The sequence below is a fragment of the Mustela nigripes genome, chromosome 17 (genome assembly GCF_022355385.1).
Source record: "Mustela nigripes isolate SB6536 chromosome 17, MUSNIG.SB6536, whole genome shotgun sequence".
Taxonomy (NCBI): Eukaryota; Metazoa; Chordata; class Mammalia; order Carnivora; family Mustelidae; genus Mustela; species Mustela nigripes.
This window is the reverse complement of record NC_081573.1, coordinates 32,478,256-32,498,824: the sequence shown is the minus strand read 5'-3', so window position 1 is coordinate 32,498,824 and position 20,569 is coordinate 32,478,256. Positions and strand designations below refer to the sequence as shown.

Here is a 20,569-nt window from a genome sequence, read left to right as displayed (position 1 = left end):
TATTCCTCTAGGATGGACAGCTGACCACAGGACAGAACCTAAGCCAAAGCTGTGTCACCCTATGTGTTCTCAGCTGCAGCGACCGTCTGCCCAGAAGGCCCGGACCTGTCTCCCTCCTTCCCCTCAGCGGCCATGCCCAAGCAACCTTTTAAAACTAGAGTAGTTGGGGGCACCTGAGCGGCTCAGTGGGTTGAGACTCTGCCTTCGGCTCAGGTCATGATCCCAGGGTTCTGGGATCGAGTCCCGAATTAGGCTACTTGTTCAGCAGGGAGCCTGCTTCTCCCTCTTTCTCTCTGCCTGCCTCTCTGCCTACTTGTGATCTCTCTCTCTGTCAAATAAATAAATAAAATCTTAAAAAAACAAGCGAACAAATAACTAGAGTAGTGGTCACTTTGCTTTAAGGCATATGATCTGAATACTAAGTCGCCTCTCCTGAGCACCTACTGTGTACTAGGCCCTGCTCGAGGAGCTCGTGCCTCTTGATTCGTGTCATCTTCAGACAGCCAGGAGTTAGGACATGGTTACTACGTCTGTCATCCTCCCCCGCCTCAGGGCTCATATCACCGTGCTTCCATAAAAATAGGAAGCGCCTGAAGTGTCTGTCCTGCTTGCTCGTGCCCCTTGAGGGCAGGGGCTGTGTCTGTCCTATTCATAGGAATGCCCCTAGCACCTAGCCCAGCAGTTGGCCTGAGAGGGCACACACCTGGAGTCACTCATGAACCAGTCTGTCCACTGAGCCCTACTCTGCACTGAACACAGTGATGCAAGGAACGTGCGGGCAGACGGGGCTGCTGCCGCAAGCCTGGACCAAGGTTCCTACAGCCGGATCTGGCTTTGGACCGCAGGGAGGGGGCGGACCTGGCTGCACTGGGTCCTGCAGAGCTGGAATGTCAGGGCTGCTTGAGGCCTCAGAAATCAAGAAATCTATCTTTCCTTCCCAGAAACACGATCTCTGCCGAAGCTAGGGAGCCCCAACACCTTTTTAATCTTTGTAGCCAACCCTGCTGGATCATAATGCATGGTCTGCCATGAAGTGAGTGCTCGGTAAGTATTTGTGAGATGAATGACTGACCAACTGAATGAAAGAAAATGAGGCCCCACACGGGCTGGTTGATTTGAGGCAGACTGGTCAGATGGAAAGAGAAGAGAACCGTGACTCCAGAAACCTGACATTCTAGTCCTTGGCTGCCTCATCCTCTCTGGAGTAAGTCCTTTTCCTGTTTGGGCCATGTGGGGCCTGTTTTGCCCCACCTGCAAAATGGAGCAGTAGAATTACGATGGTCTTGAATGGAGGAGTTTTCAGGTCTACCCATCTGGCCAGGCCAAGGATCAGAGCAGGACTGGGCCTGGGCTGGTGTGGCTGGAGAGCCGAGGTGTGCAGGGCGCGGCAGGCGTCCACGCTGCTGCCCCACGGAAGCCTCTTCCTGGCCTCAGGTTTGGGCACAGGTGCACGGAGGCCGTCATCCGTCACCTCCCCCAGTCCCCATCAGATCTGACAACCACCCCTGAGGTTTCTCCAGGCAGACACAGGCCAGACAGCATCCTTGTTTCTGCCCGATTCAGAATTCATGTAAACTACAGGGCAAACGCGCCGTGCAGATGAGGCCACAATATTTCCCTGATTAAAAAAAAGATAGGGTTCTGAGCTCCGCTGTGTGAATTAAACGTCAAGATTTCTTGTACCAGAGGAGATCTGATGACATTCTGGAAACCAGGTGTGAAATGTGATTCTGCCTCCCTAAAGAGCTGCATTTATCTCGGGAGGGGCGGGGAACGTGAGGGAGGGGGCAGTTCTAATGAAGCCCCTTGGTGGGACAGAGGAGCACCAGGCAGCCACGCCAACCAGCACGAATCTTCAGTCCTCTTTAGGTCAGTAACCCGGTTCTTGTGCCTCTGTTTCTAACATGCAAAATGCAGATCAAACTGTACCCACTCCTCACCAAGGCCCCGTGAGGATAACTCATCAAGATCTTACCAATAATTATAAACAACAAAACCAACAAAAAAGAACAAGAGTTAATATGTGCTGTGAACTTTCTATGTGTCGAGCACTATCCCAAGCACTTTGTGTGGAGGCCAAGAAAAACAAGGCTGTACCCACCTTGAGTCTAGCCCTGACATAAGTGCAGCCATCTTGATGTTCCAGATTATCACAAAATATTTCTTGGGTTCTGACCTACTCAGGTTAGCACTTTAAACAGTCACTCTCTCCTTTAATGATTGATTTAAACCCCTGGACTCAGCTGCCTCTGTCTTTCATAACTCCCCTACACATTCCCTAAATGATCAATGTTGACCTGAGTAGGTACGGACAACTCTATGCCCCTATTCAGCAGGAAGAAGTTACAGAAGATGAGACCTTCCACCTTCAACAACCTTAAAGATTTAAGGGTCAAAATTGTTCAAGGGGAAATGTGGAGGCTGAGAAAATTAAGGCCATCCCCCCTCAAGTTTAGCTGATGTGGGAAACAGAGGCAGAAGAAAATCATTAAAATTCCTTACCTACTGACAAGCCCTTGAAACAGACAGAGTGGCTCTCCCCTGGGGACTTAACTGCCCTCACCTTGAGGTTTTGCTAAGGACAATCCTACCCTGATTGACCCCCTACCCCGACAGGTCCGACCAGGATCCTGTAAGTCTACTTAAACAATTCCTTTATCTCTAAACCTCCAAGATAGTGTCGAGAATCATTCCCAAGCATATGGCCCACTGATACACATTTAAAGGGTCTCACGAGAAGATTTTTGTTATTGGTAATAAATAACCTTTCTCCCAACAATAGCTAGCCCCTCAAGGTCCTGGAGACCTTGCTTCTGAAAGTCCTTGGAGACTTACATCATCCATAATCGCCTTTGTCCTCACCCACCCGAGTCTACCCCTACTCTGCCTTTAAAAATTCTGACTGTAATCTGGTTCAGGGTCCAAGTCCCTACTCCGCCATGTCCGGTATACTTGGGCCCAAGCTTAAGCTTGTCAAATAAACCCACGTGTGTTGGGACGCCTGGGTGGCTCAGTTGGTTAAGCAGCTGCCTTCGGCTCAGGTCATGATCCCAGCGGGGATCAAGTCCCACATCGGGCTCCTTGCTCCGCAGGGAGCCTGCTTCTCCCTCTGACTCTGCCTTCCACTCTGTCTGCCTGTGCTCGCTCTCACTCTCTCTCTCTTACAAATAAATAAATAAAATCTTTGAGAAAAAAAAAAAAAAACCCACGTGTGACTGCATCCTGGCTCCTTGGTGGTCTCTCGGAGGCGAAAACTTGGGCATAACACTTTGCAAGTATTATCTCATTTAATCTTATAGCAGAAGAATGAAGAAGGTATTAGGATTATGACCATTTTGAAGACGCAAATACTGAGCACTGAGAAAGTTCAATAATTTACCCAGGGTCATAGAGCTGGTGGTACAGCTGGGCTATGAACACAGTATCTAATACTTCTTGTGTCAGGCATCGTACTGAAGATCTCTATTCTGTCCTTGAGAAGTTCATGATTTATTGAGAGAAACATGCACCTGTACAGATGGTGAACAAATGAAAGTGAGAGTATTCTTCACTGAATAAAGTCTACAAGTTCAAGGCATTACTTCTTCCTATTGCCTGGCTAGTTTACAATGTGTGTTACATACCTAAGTATACAGACATGCACATCAGTGTTACGTATGTTCATATGTACGTGTGTAATAAAATCTGTGAACGTGGGGTTGTGTCCCCATCCCCCCACTGGTCCAAGCGAACCTTCTAACCCTGTAACTGTCCAGTTTCCCCCAGCTTTTTCTTTCTTTTAGTGTCTGAGTTCAGGCCAGTTCTGCCAGACCAGTTTCTCTGCTTTTGTGATGCAGATGCAGGCCCTGGGCTGAGAACTGAGGAAGCAGGAGGAGGGGGAGAGACTCAGCTCCAAAGGTTAAGACAATTTACATGATAATGAGCGGGGTGGAGGGGTGGGGCGTGTGAGGAGGGAGAGAGCAGAGGGAAGCAGAGGAAGGGAAGGGAGGAGGAGAGGGTGGGAGAAAGGAGGCGGTCGGGGGAAGGAGAGATGGAAGGAGAGGAACAGATGGAAAAAGGGAGAGAGGAGAGGAAGAGAGGGAATCTCTTGCAGGTTACAGAACAGCCTCCCAACAGAGAGGAGAGGAAGAAAGAGGGAGAAAAACGGTGGGGGAGAGAGACGGAGAAAGAGGCCAAAGGAGGGAAAGCCTTGAAGGCTGGGAGTAGAGAGGGGGTGTCTGTGGAATTGGGCGGGGGGCAGCACAAGATGGTGGGGGTGGCAGACAAGAGAAAGACGAAGGGAAAAGATATATGAAAAAAAAAAACAGGAGTGGGAGTTGTCCTTTGGGTCCCTTTTCATATTTTTAGAGAGACTTAGGATAGAGAATTGAGATTCTTTTAAAGATCTGGTGTGCGTGATTTTGCTGTGCCTATTTAAATGGGACTCTGCTCTGGACTCCAATCACAGGGGTGACAGCTTTGTTAGGAGTCCTATCTAGATCATATACCTACGTATTTTGCCTGCAGGACCTTGGGCAAGTCACTGAGCCTCATTTTTTTCACTTGTAAGGGATAACCACAGCACAGGTGGTTGTTAGGATTCAGTAAATAATGTCAACTGTTTAAACGGGGTCCTGAAACATACAGAGCAGAAGTCAATATTATCACCACCTTTAATTCCTAAAGCTTTGGTTCTTTGATCCATCTGCTTGCTGATCACTCCCACTGGGCAGCCCACTAGTTTGCAAGGAGACTCAGCACACTGGGCCCAGTCCAGCCCCATCTCCTGCTTGCTGCTCCAGGTTTCATACGCGCTCAGTAAGCCAGTCTCCGGATCCTCACCCTTCTGCCCCAGCAGCCGATCAATCCCGGGCCCTCACCTTCCTCTCATCACCACACATCACTTTGCTCCCCTTCCTTTCCAACCACCATGGAGAACCAAGCTCTGCATGTGTGTCATTCCCTGTAGCTCCCAAGCCTTCCTCCCTACCTGCAGTCCTCCTCTTACTAGTCCCTCCACCCCTACACAGGCCATCATGAGACTCTCCTAAAAACTCACTTTCATCCCACCCCTCCCCAGAAGTCCTCAGAAATCTAACAATGGCTGCCTGTTGCCACCAGGATCAAATCCAACCTCCTCGGCGCACCTTCCAAGCTCCCGCATCCCCCCCAAGTCTGGACCCAACTGCATCTTCTAACTCTCCCACACCTCACCATACCTCCGTTTGGCCACTGGCCTTCTCTGTCCCTCAGATTGGTTTCGGTTGCTACCAACCCACTGCCTTTACTCCTGTTCCTCCTGCTTCAAGTCCTTTTCCTTACCCATATCTGCCCTTGTCAAGCTACATCCCTGCTTCAAGGTCAATGCCAGCCTCATTTCCTCGAAGAGGCTCTCCCTGACTGCCTTGTAATGGCTGAGTGCATTCAGCTTGGGAGCCCTGTCTTCCCAAGGAGATCAACTCCCTTTTCCCCCCAATTCTAGTTCGTTAACATATAGTGTAATATTGGTTTCAGGAGTAGAATTTGGTGTTTTATCAGTTGCATACAACACCCAGTGCTCATCACAACAAGTGCCCTCCTTAATGCCCATCACCCATCTAGCCCATCCTCTACACACCTCCCTCCATCCACCCTCACTTTGTTCACCATTGTTAAGAGTCTCTTATGGTTTGTTTCCCTCTCTCTCTTTTTTCCACCTTCTTATATGTTCATATGTTTTAAATAAACTCCTTAAAGATCAATTCCTTAAAGGCTCTGTGTCACATACCTCTGAACACTTAGCACAAAGCTTACCCATAGTAGGTACTCAGTCAGTATCTGCTCATTTAGTGATGAATCACAGGTACTTTTCCTTTTTTCTGTGACAGCTGAGGAATTGAGACATGTCATTCCACTCAAGGGGCTTTTTGTGAAGGCCTACTATATTCTGAGCCCTGTGCAGGTTGTTTGGGTGAGGAGGGAAGTGAAAGATGAATGACACAGGCTTTGGGCAGAAGGATGTAAAATCATGAAGGAGTTCTTATTCCAGGCTTTATGAGTGCCAGAGCCACCTGAAATTGTATGTGGGATTTCCCAGATGTATGCATGTGTGTACTGTTCTGGAGAGAAGGCTCACTGCTTTCATTAGCTGCTCAAAAGGGTCTTGATCACCCTAGAGCGCAAGGGTCGCAGCTCTAAGGAAAGAGTAACATAACCAATCTTCATGCTGGTGCATGGGTAAGCGCTCAATGGAGGGAAAGCCTTGAGCTGAGTTCTGCTGTCAAGGGGATGGAAGAGAAAGGAGCTAAGCTGGGCCTCACTCAACAGGAGGAATTCCAGGAAGAAGAGAAGGGGCGAAGGGCACTGGAAGCAGATGTATGTCCTGAGCTAAGGCCTGGAGGCATACGAGTGTGTGGTGTCTTTGGGGAGAGGGTCTGTGGTCTGGTGTGCCTGGGACATGGGATGTAGAAGCCCCAGACTGCTGTAAGGGGATCCCAGATGCTTGCCCCCATGTAGTGGCTTCTTCAGGCTTAGATTCATGTACAGAGAGGCTGAAGGAGAAAGCAGTCGCTCCTCCCTCTACTGGAGAGCCAGGAGGGGTGATGAGCCAGCTACCAAGAGAAGTCAGGGACACCTGTTTTAATGAGATACAGCAAGGGAAGCTTCTAGATGCTTCTTTGTATGGAGACTGCAAAACTGGCTGGCCCAAGCAGACTCTGGATGTGAGGCTGTCTTCCTCTAGATGTTTCATGATGGGTTGTGGGAGGAGGGCAGAATGGGAGAAGCCAAGAGAATAAAGGAGGTCTTTGGAGGCCGAAACACGAATCTGGCTCTGCTCCACATGGGGCACTTTTCACAACATCCAAACAGCAGATCCTCCACATAGGCCCCTCCCGGGGTCCTGAGAGAGGAAGGAGAAAGCTATTGGAGACCCAGGCCTGGGTCAGGGCATCTGGGCACCATCTGGCTGGCTGTAGGCAGATCTGACTGGAAGGCATCCAGTACCCCAGGGCCCCACCCCTCTCCCAGGGTGTGGTTCAGGCATTCTCTCTTCCAACATGCCAGCCTCACTCCTTTCTCAGGACCTTGGTGCCTTGGTGCTTACTTGGAAACTTTGTTCCCCTCTGCTCGCATGGCTGGCTCCTTCTCAGAGCCAGGTTTCATCACAAATGTCCCTTCCATGTCCAGGGGAAGATTTCAGTCTGAAGTAGATCCCTGCACTCAGCTTCCCAGACGGCAAATTCATGCCAGCGCACTTCCAGAAAATACCTTCCGCAAATGTCTGGCTCACTTTGGCCTGATCTTGGGTCAACTTTTCTGCTCCTCACAGGGGACATGACAGAGAGGTGCCCAAGGGCCTGGAGGCCTTTGTCAGCCAGGAGGGTTGTGCCCAAGGAGCTGGTGCTGCCCTGGGGGTGGGTCAGACACCCCACTGTGATGCCACCCACTGTTAACAGGACTGGCCTCCAATGCTACCATGTCCAGCGGACTTCCAGGCATCTCCACTCTGTTCCTGGTGTCCCTCTGTACTGGTACCTTCCCTGGCCCCCTGCTTGATGACTGTCCTAAGGGGGAAACCTCAAAGAAGAGAAAGACCCACAGAGGCCCCAGGGGCCCCCAGCGCTGTCCTTGATACACTGTATTCCCAATGATTCCCAAGCAATCACCTCTCTGTTCAGCATAATCAAATGGTGGGGAGGGGGACGGGAATCCCATAGGAATAAGTCGTGCTTTCAGAACTGAAGGAGAAAAGAATTCCAAAGTCAGAATGAATTTCCGTGTTTTGGTCAGGGCAGGAAGTTTTTGGGAGGGAAATGGTTGGGAGGCAGGCGTGGCAGTGAACACACATCCACTTGGAAGAGTGCACGGGCCGTGGACGTACGTATGTGTGTGTCTGTGCGGCGGGTACGTGCTGTGGACATATGTGCCTCTTGCACGGTTGCTGTCATTTGGGGAACGGAGATTCAGGTACCTTGTTCTCCCTCTGGCCAAGAGGCCTATGGCCTGTCCTTGTGTAAAGATCGCACTAGGCATTTCCTGCTCTGGAAGACAGCCCTTCCTATTATCACTGTGACCATTACTATTATTAAAAGAAATGGAGCCTTGTAACCTGCTAGGCTGATTCTGATGATGGGAGTATGTATGTGCTAAATGCCTGGTTTCTCGGGGTGCCACCCCCACTGGGTATATTCCTGGATCCCCAGCAGCCAACACAGTGCCTGGCGCACTAGAAGCTGTCGGCTTATATGTAACGGAAATAAGACAAGCACTAGCGGTACCCCTCTTTCCACAGGCCCTGGCTCTATGGCCAAAACCAAAGCCCGTCCCCCCAGTGGGAAGAGCTTCCTCTGCAGAACTGGTTGCAGAACTTGGCCTCCCAGAGGAGCAGTGGGAGGGGCCCTGCTTCCCTAGCCCAGGCTGGCCTTGGACACACCCTCCATCAACAAATCACTCCCCATCCACACCACCCCCACCCCGGCCATGGAGGAGAAGCCCACGCCGGAGCTGGCATGACTCTGCCCCATGGAGTTAGAATGTTGTACATAAAATACTGAATTTTACACTTAAAACTATCTATCAAAGGTTCCTCATCAGATCCAGAGGCAAGGATAGTTTTCCTCTGGGAAGGAGATGATTTTTTTTAGCAAAGACAGGATATGTACAACGCACAACTGAATCACACAGTTATCAGAGATGAATTCTCTCTTTCCAAAGGCTCCAATAGGTGGGTCTGGGCACTCAAAGACCTCCCCATCTGCTCTCCTTCTCTGCCCTCCAGGACATAGGGAAAGGGTTGCTGGGATTCACAGTCTCACCAGGGGACATAGAGCCACTTCTGGATAGAATTCTCTAAGACTGTTTTTCCTTCCTTCCCTCTCTCTTTTATTTAGCTTTGCCAAGTATAGCTGTGTTGTTTCAGTCTTATGGTTAATGCAAATGTTTGCAAATAAGAGGCTTTTATACACTTATTCCATTCACTACTTATCAGACACCTGGGAATTCAACTGAAAAACAGTCCTTTATATGTAAGTGTTGAATCACTAAATTGTACACCTGAAATGAATATTAACAGCGTATGTTAACTCACTGGAATTTTTAAAAATTTTTTAAAAAAAGTAAAACAGTCCCTATTCTAGGATATCAACTTCCTGCAGGAAAGAGAGCCCCTTAGGCCCTCCAGCTCACCCAGGAGAGGCAGACAACACATCCCCTGGTGTAAAGGAGGATAGAGAGTCAAATCCAAATGGCTACAGCCTGCTCCCAAGAAGGCAAGGGATGCTCTCCTGAGGAGGGGAGATGATGCTCAGGTATTTCTCATCTGGTTTGAGAAATACTTCGGTTCAAGTTAATTGCCCAAGGGCAAGTACTTGTATAATGCTGCGGGAGTCCCAATTTAAGACATCAGCAACCCTCTGTCATATGCAGAATAAACCCCGGCACTGGATGGCTGTCGTCTTTGTTGGCGACTTTGCTTTGGAGGTGTGCCCAGCACCTACACCCGTTTGACCGAATTTGCCAGGCTGACTGGTGCACTGGCTTGGGCTGGAGACTAGACTTCTCTATCACAGATAGCACTCTCTTCTGGTTCCTATAAAGCAGCTGACATTATAAGGAGGACAGGCCTTCTCCTTACAGTGCCCATGGGCTCAGCAGCCTACCTTTCTCTCCTTGTCACCATATTCGATGCCCAGAGTGTCCATGGCTCGGACGATGGCTGCCAGTGACTGGATGGTGTTGCTATAGACAACAGGCTTATACTGTTTCACGTCTTCTCCAGAGAAGCCATCTTCGTGGATGATCCTAGAGAAAAAGCACACAGGCCGTATCTGATGAGTGCACTGTTTTCACTTGGCACCAAGAGCCCAAGACCTGTCAAGCCTCTGGGGCCAACCTACTGGCTTAGCTGGCCGAGGGCAGGGTCCGACCTGGATGTGGAATTCCTGAGCTGAAGGAAGACTCTACCTGAATTACTGAAAATTCAGCAGGAAAACAGAATAGTGGCAAAAAGAAATTTAGTCTTTTTCCATTCCTTGTACACAGTGAGACAGATGGTGTCAGCAAGGAGCTGAGTGTACCTGAAAGTGCTTTGAACGGTGCGGGGGGGGGGGGCAGGGGGGGCATACAGTAAGAATTCAATATATGTGAGCTGTTAGTATTTTTAAGCAAAGCTCAGGGTCTTAACCTAAATTTCCACTTAGAATTATGTTGATGAAGACGCCTGCAAAAAGCCTGCAAACGAATAATAATTTTTCTTTTGGGGAAAGCTCACAGTGCTTGAAGGTAAGAGGACTCACTTAAACGAACTGTCTTCATCTTTGACCATGGAAGACTCCACAGAAAGGGTGTACCTGCTCTTCCATCCTCGGCTGGGATTTGACTACCACGTCACCCTTATTCTGATGGCTCTGAACAGTGACACAGGGGACACATAGGTGACATTATAGTTCCCAGAGGCCTTGTGACACTCTCTGCTCTCCTGTTCTCAGGTTCCTCTGAGGTCAGGGGTAAGGCTAGATGTGCCCTAATGTCCCTTCTTCCTGCACACAGTAGTCGCTCAATACATGCTCACTGCTCCCCAGGTTCCAGAGAGGAGAGAAGGCTGGGAAGAGGTGATAAAACTAAAAGTTGGCACGGATTCTCTTCCGGTTGAAGTAATTAAGAAGGAGCGAATGGTGTTGAAGACTAACCTTGGACAGGAGCCACCACTGCCCCCAAGATAACCGTGCACACTCTTCACGGGTCACGTGTTACTGTTCAGGATTGAATACGCCGTCCAGTACGGACATACATCAATCTAAGGGGTGAGGCTTCTCTTGCACCCCACCACAGCACCTTCCCATCCCTTCATTACCTTCAGCGCAGAAGGAAATCGCTCGCAAATTCTTTTTTTTAAAAGAGTTTTACTGAGATATAATCCACATGCCATACAATCCACCCACTTGAAGTGTGCAAGTCAATGTTTTTTAGTCCATTTACAAGCTTGGGCAACACTACAGTCTAATTTTAGAACATTTCGTCCTTCTCCAAAAGAAATCCTCTATCTATTAGTAGTCACTCCCCGCCCCCCATGCCTAGTAAGCAACCACTAATCTGTATTCTGTTTCTACAGATTTGCCTATTCTGGACGTATCATATAAATGGAATCATACACTACACAGTCTTTCATAACTAGCTTCTTTCACTTAGCCATGCTTTCCAGATTCATCATGCTATAGCATTTTCCAGTACTCCATCTCTTTTTATTGCCCACTTATATTCCATTGTATGGATATACCACATTTTATTTATCCAACCACCAGCTGATGGACACTAACAATTCTTGTAAAATTTGACTTGATACTGGGTGGTGAGTTTTTAGCTTGGGTTTCTCTAAGAAGCAGATCAGAATGACCCTTCTGACTTTTCTTAGACTTCTTTAACCCTAGATCCAAGTTTCTAGAGGGAAGATACACCCAGACTGGATCATTGGTGCACTACCCCAGAGGGATCTTAGAGGAAATTGCTAGCTCCCACTGTAAACAACTAAAAAATGAGAAAATATATATACCAAGCAGTTTCAGGCACAGTACAGGACTGTGATCCTGGAGATAAGGGAAACAAATATGGTGAGTCCTCTGGTTGTGATGGCTTTCCACTTATAAGTCATGTATCAGCCCTCAATGAAGGGAGGGAGAACCCAAGCAGAGCAGAGCAGTCTTACTTAGTTGATGAGGTAAAGATCAAAATTCAGGAAGGCTGAGGTAGCTGGGATTCCATGGGCAAAGCACCAGAGAGAAAAAAGCCACAGAGAGAGAGAGAGAGGAGAGAGAGAGAAAGAGGAAGCTCTCCATGCATGACCAGGCATCTCTTTGAGTCTTGGGCTGAATAGGGTGGGATTGCATGAGCTCAGCAAGGAGCAATCATCAGGGAGCTTATAAACTGGACACTTCCCAAAGCTCACCCAAGGCTGGGAGATGTACAAGTTCTGGCCAGGCAGAGTGGAGAGCCCTTATTAAACCCTGAGGACACTCAGCAGAGACTCCAGAAGGTTCATGCCATAGTAGTAGGGCTAAACTGGCCCTAGAGTAAAAGTTACTTCAGACGTGCCCTGACAAAGCTCAAAAATTAGATGCAAAAACATCAAGCTGATCTACAAGTAACTTGATTGCCTTAGAATAAAGTCCAACACTCTTTAAAGGAGGACAACAAAATTAGACACCTAACAATATAATATTTTTAATACGTAGCATCCTATACAAAATTCCTGGCTATGTGTAGGAGCAAAGGGTGACCCATAACCAGGAGAAAAATCAGTCAATAGAATCAGACTCAGGAGTGACAGAGATGATGGAAATAACTAGTAAGACTTTAAAAAGACCCATTTAAAATATTTTCAAGAAATTAAAGAAAAACATGGACATAATGAGTAGAGAAATGGGAGACATAAAAAGAACAGAATGGAGTGGCTAGAGATGAAATATCTGAGATAAAAATTTCACCGTATGGGATTAACTCCTGGAAGATTAGTGACCTTGAACAATAAGCAATGGAAATGATCCAAACTAAAGTAAAAAGAGGAAAAAGGCTAAAAAAAAAAGGTATTGTGCTATTTATAACATAAGTAAAACGAAAACTTACGCAACAATAGCACAGAGGATGGGAGGGATAAAATGGAAATATACTGTTGAAAAATTCATATATACGAAGCACTTAACAGTACAGCATGGTAAATTAAGACATATAATATAAATTTTAGACAACTTAAAAGCTATATAAAAAAGCCCAGTGTTGCCCAGGCTCCAAGACCAGACTCCCCTCCGAGGGTGGGACACGCCGGGTGACCTGAGAGGAGCAGCTGGGATCTGTGCCTCCCCATGATACCCTCTTACAGGAAGCCAGTGCAGTGAGTTTCTGATTCTTCATTCTGGTCCCTGGGAGTACTTTTCAGACCCTTGGTGGCCTTCAGAATTTACCCCCACTTAGGACAGAAGTATAATTTTTTTCACCCATTAGTATCCGTCATGATAGCACCTACTAAGGCAGGGAGGCCAGGTTTTTTATTATACCTACTTGACATTAGAGGAAGTGAGCCTGAGAGAGATTAAGTAATTGGCCGAATGTCTTCTCTGTCCAGGAGTAGAGCACGGGCTCCCTAGTATACTTCACTTTTCTACCCCACCTCAGTCCTTGGGCTGGACTGGGTAGAAAACTACCTGGAAGGTCTCAGCCTGGTGCCCGGGCAGGGGGTCGGGGGGCTAAAATAAAGAAACTTCATGGGAGGTTTGCAGAAATGAGGCAATACAGGGAAAACTTGCTCCAATCACGTAGTTCCATTACTTGTTCAAACGGGCGGACAGTAGCTTAGAATTGGGCTTCCTGTTTCAGGGTAGAATTTTATGTTGGCCTTTACCAAGTAGTAAGTATATTGTTCTTACTACCAGTAAGGAAAGTTGGATGATATAAGACAACACCAAAACCAAACCAAACCAAAACATACTTTTAGTAATCCCACCATTCAGGCAAAAACACTGATGTTTTTAGTGTCAGCCCTAGTATTGCTTTCATGCCACCTTCCTCATCTTCTCCCCCCAATAGGGATTTGAGTCATATATCCTTAAAAGTATCACTTGAGGCCCCTTTATTTTCTATTCCCCATGTCATCCGGAGAGGCAGAGAAGAGCAGTGGGAGGCTGACTTCTTGGGCTCAGGAGCCAGACAGATGTGGGCAACCCCAGCTCTATCCTGATGAGCTGGGTGTAACTGGTAAAGGATTTAAACCTTCAGGTCTTAGGTTTCTCCTATACGACGAGCTGTTGTGAGGAATAAATGCAAAATGCCTACTATATAGTAAGTATATATAAATGATAGCTGTGAGTAGTGATAGTTGCATTCTAAAGCCAGAACCCCCCCAAACAGAATTTCCTTCATTGGTATCAAGGACCAAAATAAGAACAGTGGTAGATGTTGGGGGATTTACTCTCTGCCTTCTGTGCTTTACATGTACCCCTCTCATTTAATCTTCAAAACAAACCTAGGAGATGAAAACTATTATCATCTCTTTACAGATGAGAGAACTGAAGCTCAGAGAGACTAAGCCACTTACCTGAGGTCACACAGCTGGTAAGCATCAGAGTGTCATTCGAGACCCTACTTGTGACCACCAGACAGATGCGGAGAGGCAGAGCCGCTTCTGCCCTAGATCCCTGTATCCAGGCTCCCAGAGGATCCAGAGATCTCACACACAAAGTGAGTATCAGAACATGTCCTATGGTATCAGTGCAAGGAGTGTGGGGCAAGGAAAAGAGACATCTGGTCAGGGTTATTTTTATTTATGTATATATGTACATACGTATGTACGTATGTATTTATTTATTTAAGGAGGCTCCATTCCCAAAGTGGGGCTTGAACCCATGACCCTGAGATTGAGAGTCACATGCTCTACTGACTAAGCCAGCCAGGTGCCCCTGGTTAGGGGCTGGAGAGGCAGCCCAGGGGAGTCTAGGCTCTTGTGACAGCTTAGGTCTGAGCCCTAGAGGACATAGCACTAGGATTTGGAAAGCAGGAGTAAGGCTGCGTGTGACAGCTTAACGACAGTCAGTGGCATTTCCAGTATCATAGTGCAATAGCCCCAGAAACTGATCTTCATCCGAGGGTCAGATCACATCCCAGAGACATCCTGTGAGCCACTGGATCCAGTCATACCTGAAGCTAATCCTATCTCTACATTTTTGAGTGACAGGAGCCCAATCATTCTCCTAATTTGACTTGGGTTTCTGCCACTTACAACTGATAGAGTCGTGATAAAACATGCTTTGCACCTTGAGAACCACAATAAGCAGAGATCATCTCCTGCTAGACTTGTTTATTAATCTTCTGTCTTTGCCACCAGCCTGTCAGCCCCTGGAAGTCAGGTACCATAGCCCAGCCATCTCGCTTCCTCTTCTCCGCGTTATTTGGCTCAGTGCTGGGCTCTGGACAGCACTCAGAGAAAGTGGGACATAACTACATGAGCCAGGAGTAGACAGACGCACAAGCTCCACCCCTCTCCAAGAAGCTCACTAACTGGAGGCGGGTGTGTGTGTGTAAGTGTGAGTGTGAGTGTTGGAGTGGGGTGGGAATCCACCAGATTTCTTACGCCTGCAGAGCCAGGCTGGCAAAGGGAAGCCAAGCTAGATGCTGTAATGGCACCCACACCAAAGTCAGGGACCCTGAGGGGAGGACCAAGGGCTGACTCTGCAGCCCTGAGTGTTTGACTTTGGACAGGCGCCACCGGCTGGTCTCTGGAAAGTCTCAGGAAACCTGGCGAGGCAACTGCAGGAGGAGATCTCAAGTGGAAATGGGGAGAGAAGGAGGGTGGGAGGGAGAGCAGGTCTGAGATTTCTGGGCAGAGGCAAACAAGGAGGGACCCCCAGCCTCCCCGGCCTTGGCTCCTTGTCTCTGGGGCCTTGGGGACCTTGCAGGAGGCCTGAACTTGGGCTCTGCTCTCTGCTTTCCCCCCTCTCCGGACACACTCCGTTGCAGTGAGACTCCCTGGGCACACTGGCCTTATATGGTCACAGAACCACAGGCTCAGGAGCTGGAAGGGACCGAGGAGGATCGTCTGGCCCAGCAGCCAGACAGCCCAAGTTGGAACCACAGATCCTTCTGAGATGGTGACAAACGCACCAACAACCAGTTTTACTCCCAGCTTCCGGTGGTTCAGAAACTTAACGGTCTGAAGTTGCTGGAACGCGTGATTTTCCATGCCATCTCCAGGCTAGACTGGATTCCTCTCCTCTGCTTCCCTTTCTCCTGCACTGGGGCTATCTGTCTGTCCCCCACCATAGTCCTGTTAGGGATCTAGATTAAGGGGGTGCTTTGGGAGCCAGACTTGAGCTGTGGGACTGAGTAATTTAACTGCTTAGCGATTCAGCTCCCGCAGCTTTCCGTGGAGATGAGCCCGGTAACACTAATTCTCCTCTCCAGTTGCGCTGTGTAAAGGCCAAGTGCGGGGCATGGCAGGCACTTGATCGGTTCTGCTATTATTATTATTATTGTTGTTGTTGTATTTGGTAGGGGGGAGGTGCAGTTGGCTGGCTGTCCCCGTCGGTCCTCTTGAGGAGGGGGTGTAACCTGGGGCCACAGAGCAACATGGCCAGGAGGCCACGGGAGGACTACTGCCTGCAGGGAGCAGGCAGCCACAGCCTCAGCCGCAGAAAGGAAGATAGGGCAGGGAGAGGGGCTGTTCTCGGAACTGGAGTAGATTCGAACATCACAGGAGCAGCAGCGAGCTAAAAAGCTGAACTCCCTGATTTGGGGGCTGCTTAATGGTGTTACAAAATGTGTTTCTGATCACAGCCGAAGGTTCATATGCTGACTGTTTAGGTTAGAGTCGGTGTTGAGTGCCTCACTATGTGATCCCTGACAACGGTTCCCTGTCTCAGGGAGATGTGGTCAGCCTCGGGGCTATGGCCCTGGAGCCACACCCTTACCACGCAGGGGGCGGGGGTGGGGGTGGGGAGGACTTCCCTGGATGCACAGAACACATTTTTAACCCAACAGTGAATGGTGAGATGCCAGTAAGTCCATGACTCACACACAGCGATTAGGGGCTCCACAGAACCGATCGGACAGCATGGGGCCCGGACAGGACTGGAACATGAAAACACCAGGAGAGTATAATGTGTGTCCTGTAAAGCCACTTTTATAAAACTACATTTGTGTGTGATGATTTTGGTAGGAGGAAGGGGTGTGGAGGGAGTAGGAGGAAGGGGGGGGCGGATGCTTAACAAAATATTGTCAATAATCATTTTTGGGCAGTGGCATTCAGTGACTTTTTTCCTCTTTTATTTACATGTTTGTTTTGTTCCATTAAAAAAGCTTGCATTTGTTATTTGAAAGAACAACATATACTTCCCAGTGGGAAATAGACACCTCATGTCTAACCAGGGGCATTTCGGCCAGGGGAGAGGACTAGAGTCAAAAGGGGGAGAGTCATTAATCAAGAGAAAATTTCTGACATGCTTCACTTGGGTTCAGCCTGATGTAAGGTCTTATCAGACCTTGAAGCCCGTGAAGCCTGGTCTCTGCCTCCCTGGGGCCCTCCTTCTGGACGATAAGGTGCGTGTTGAGAACACCATTGCTAACGACATAAGGTGGTATCTGCCTAGGGCCAAATGAAAGGTCCCAACAGCCATTCCCTTCTCACCGTGGTCCTCTCTTGGCCTCCCTTGCAGCTATGAGTGACCGTGTGATCCAGTTCAAGTAAGACTGAAGGGAAGTTGGCTAGAAATGCCTCTGAGAAATGGTTTTCCTTCTTGGTCCAAAGAGAGAGGTTTTTGAGAACAGCTTTCCTGCCTCCCTACTCCACTGCTCCCCTGCTCCTGGCTGTCCCTCCACCGGCCAGTCCCTGGCTTCTTGCCTCTCTACGTGATTGTGTAAGAAAGTGAATACTGGCACCATGGCAGCCATCTTGTGACCTTGAGGTTAAATGCTAGCATCCTGAAGATGGCAGATCCAAGGGCTCCAGGGGTTTCCCAGTGACACCACCGAATTGCCAAATCAATGCTGGGGCCATCTGATAACAGAGGGTGTGCTCCTACCACGGTGCCCTCTGCTGGGACAGGGAAATGTTCCTCTTTGGAGCCAACATAGAAATAGTCATTTTCCAGGCGGGAACCATTGACTTAGAGAGAAAAGACTTGCCTACAGGCACATGGTTAGCTTGTGGCAGAATTCCCAGAGGCCTCCCCATTGTGCCTCTGAATTCCTGTAGTGCTCCCGTGAGGAGGGGGACGGGTGGGTGACACCAGGTGAGAAAAACATCTATCGGTTGCAAAGCAGAAAGACTTTTCCCCCCACTTCTGTCTTAAAATCTCTAGTTCCCAATGATTTGGAGGCTTCTTTCAGGGTATTCTGTAAGCATCTCTGTCCATTCATTCATTCACACATTCCCTAATGCACTTTCTACACACTGGGTAGCTACTACCCACACGGTACCAGGGACTGGGGATCTCAGAGTGAACGGGAAGACACAATGGAGCTTGAATTCTACTGCAGAAGGTAGACACTGAATAAGCAATTTCACAAATGAGTAATTAAATTATAATTGGAGTAAATGTCACCAAGAAGAAAAATACCAGTGGCAAGAGATACAAGAGGAGGCCCTACAGCATGGGCTTGGCTGCACACACAGGGAGACAGGACTCCAGAGAGGGGGACCAGCACGTGCCAAGGTGGCCCTCTCTACGTGGTCCCTGCGTGTCTTCCAGAACCTCCTCCCCACCCCCAGCAGGCACACAGGGTACTAGGGAAATGGGTGCTGAAGGAACAGAAGCCTGGAAACCAGAGATCCCAGTCAGGAGGGCTGCTCTGGATCTGGTGTGGGCGGAGGTCTGAGGTTTCCTCTGGAGGGAGGGTTCTACCCAACTTCCTGGAAAACCTGTAAACAGCAAGTTAACCCAGTGTGGGAAAGGTTGCAAAGACCGGCCAGCCTGAGAGTACTGGCAGGAACAGCAGACCACCTTGAGGGGAGGCACCCAGGGACAAGGGGCCTAGAGCACTGCTGAAAGCCCGACCTCTCCTCTTCCCTGGGGAAGCTCCCACCGACGGTTCTTGTGTCTACTTACACTTGACAGAGGGTCCAAGTGCCCTGCCCAGTGGGGTGAGACCTGCAGGAGAGACCCTGGCCCCTGAGTCTATGGATGCCACCAAGAGTGAGGACTAAGCAGAGCGGTCAACAGGGGGCCAGAATGTACTGTGTGTGCAGGGCCGGAGGTGGATGGGAGGTGGGCATTTCCAGCCTTGCAGCAGCCCCAGGTCCCTCGATGACTGGCTGACTGACTTCCTCCCTCCCTCCCTCCCTTCATTCCACGAATAGATAACGAGTACCTGTTAGGGGCTGGACACACCCGGACGCTCCTATTGCTAACAGTGTGGACTCGGGCAGGTTGTCAACCTCTGTGAGCCCAGGTCTCTATTCTGTCAAGTGGGGATAATGCCTCTGTCCGAGGGCAGTCAGCAGTATTAAAGAATGTGTGGGGAGGACCTGGCACCCGCTCAGGTCCATTAATTGCCAATTGCTGGTGTGATTTAAAAGTCACAGACCAGGATGCCTGGGTGTCTCAGTTGGTTAAGCATCTACCTTCGGTTCAGGTTGTGATCTCAGGGTCGTGGGATGGAGTCCCACATTAGGCTCCCTGCTCAGTGGGGAACCTGCTTCTCCCTCTCCCTGACACTCCCCTGGCTGTGCACTCTCTCTCCCCTTGCTCTCTCTCTAGCAAATAAATAAATAAAATCTAAAAAAAAAAAAGGTATAAAAGTCACAGACTGATCAGTACCAAAGCAGGGCTACACTTCTACTCTTGTCTCCTGGGTCTGGGTCCCTCTCCAACCCAGGGCAGCAGGGCCTTGACCTAAATGAATAAGGTGCTGGGGGCGGGGGGGGGGGTAGAGAATATCCATGTTCTGAATGACTGGCTCAGAGACCCCTGACTGGGCAGAGGTAAGATGTGTGTGTTTACAAGGTAACTATGCTGAGACCCTGATTTCTGATTTCCCAGAGCTCCAAGAGAGCTGAGCCAGAGGCCCTGGTGGGAGGTCAGAAGGTTTGCTCTGGTCTAAGCTTCCTTGAATAGCAGAGCCAGAACTGTCCTCAAGGGGATGGTTCCCTCTTCCTCCCATCCACAGAACTGACTACAATGTGTCAAGTGCTGTTCATACAGGCAGTGGTGAACAGGATGAACATAGCCCTTGACTTCAAAGGACTCCCTGTATAGCTGGGGAAGACAGAAAATAAAGAACTAAATGAATAAACATTATAGAGTGATAAACACAAAAAGGAAGAGTGATGGGGGTTAGAGTTAGGAGCCAGGAAAGGAGGTGGTATATGAAAATGAGGCCTGAATGATGAAGACCAAACCTTACATATATGTGGGGAAGACAATTTCGAATAAAGAGAACAGCAAGTGCAAAGGCCCTGCGGCACCCTGTGCATTAGAAGAATGAAGAGCCAGTGGGGCTGTAATGGAGTAAGTACCAGGGATAATGAGGGCAGTGTAAGTTGTAAAACTTATATTTTTTCATAATATGCATTAAAACAAACTGCCACCTATTAAAAAAAAAAATGTTTCCCCCATAAACCATTGTGAATTCTGCCATTGGTTCTGCTCTAGGTGTGGATCACTTTTAAATGGCAGCCCTCCCTCCTCCTTCCCTGACTTCTCCAGCTCTGATGAAAAGGCCTGTTGTTGGAACACTTAGGGATTCCAACTTATACAGCTAAGCAAAAAAGAAAGAAAAAAAAATCAGCCATCATCCCACCACCTGCAGGGAAGCACCATCCACATGTTAGTGTATATTTCAGTCCTATTATCTGAGAGCCCATAAGTGTACTGTCTTCTGAAGCAGAATCACACAGTGTGCTTCCGTATCACCCAGCAGTTGTCACTGGCTGCTTGGTGTCCCATCATCTGATTGGGGCCTGAGTCATTCAGCTGTGCCCCAATCAGCGGACTCTCGGGTTGCTTGTGGACGGGAGCTTGCCCCAGCTTCAAAGTCAGCTGTTGGGGAGGCTGCCTGACCATCAGCCCATGTCTCCTAATAAAGGCAGAAAGCTACAAAACCTGGACGGGACAAGCTAAAGCCTGGGTGA

At 48.8% G+C, this 20,569-nt stretch overlaps 1 protein-coding gene across 2 annotated transcripts in view; it reads right to left on the bottom strand.

Annotated features, from left to right (window-relative positions):
* Positions 1–20,569, bottom strand: part of GNAO1 (G protein subunit alpha o1) — a 164,482-nt gene that overhangs the window by 72,023 nt on the left and 71,890 nt on the right. For both annotated transcript variants that reach the window (XM_059383069.1, XM_059383070.1), the window contains exon 3: positions 9,618–9,759. In XM_059383069.1, the coding sequence (XP_059239052.1) occupies positions 9,618–9,759 (142 nt within the window). The remainder of the gene's footprint in view (positions 1–9,617; positions 9,760–20,569) is intronic.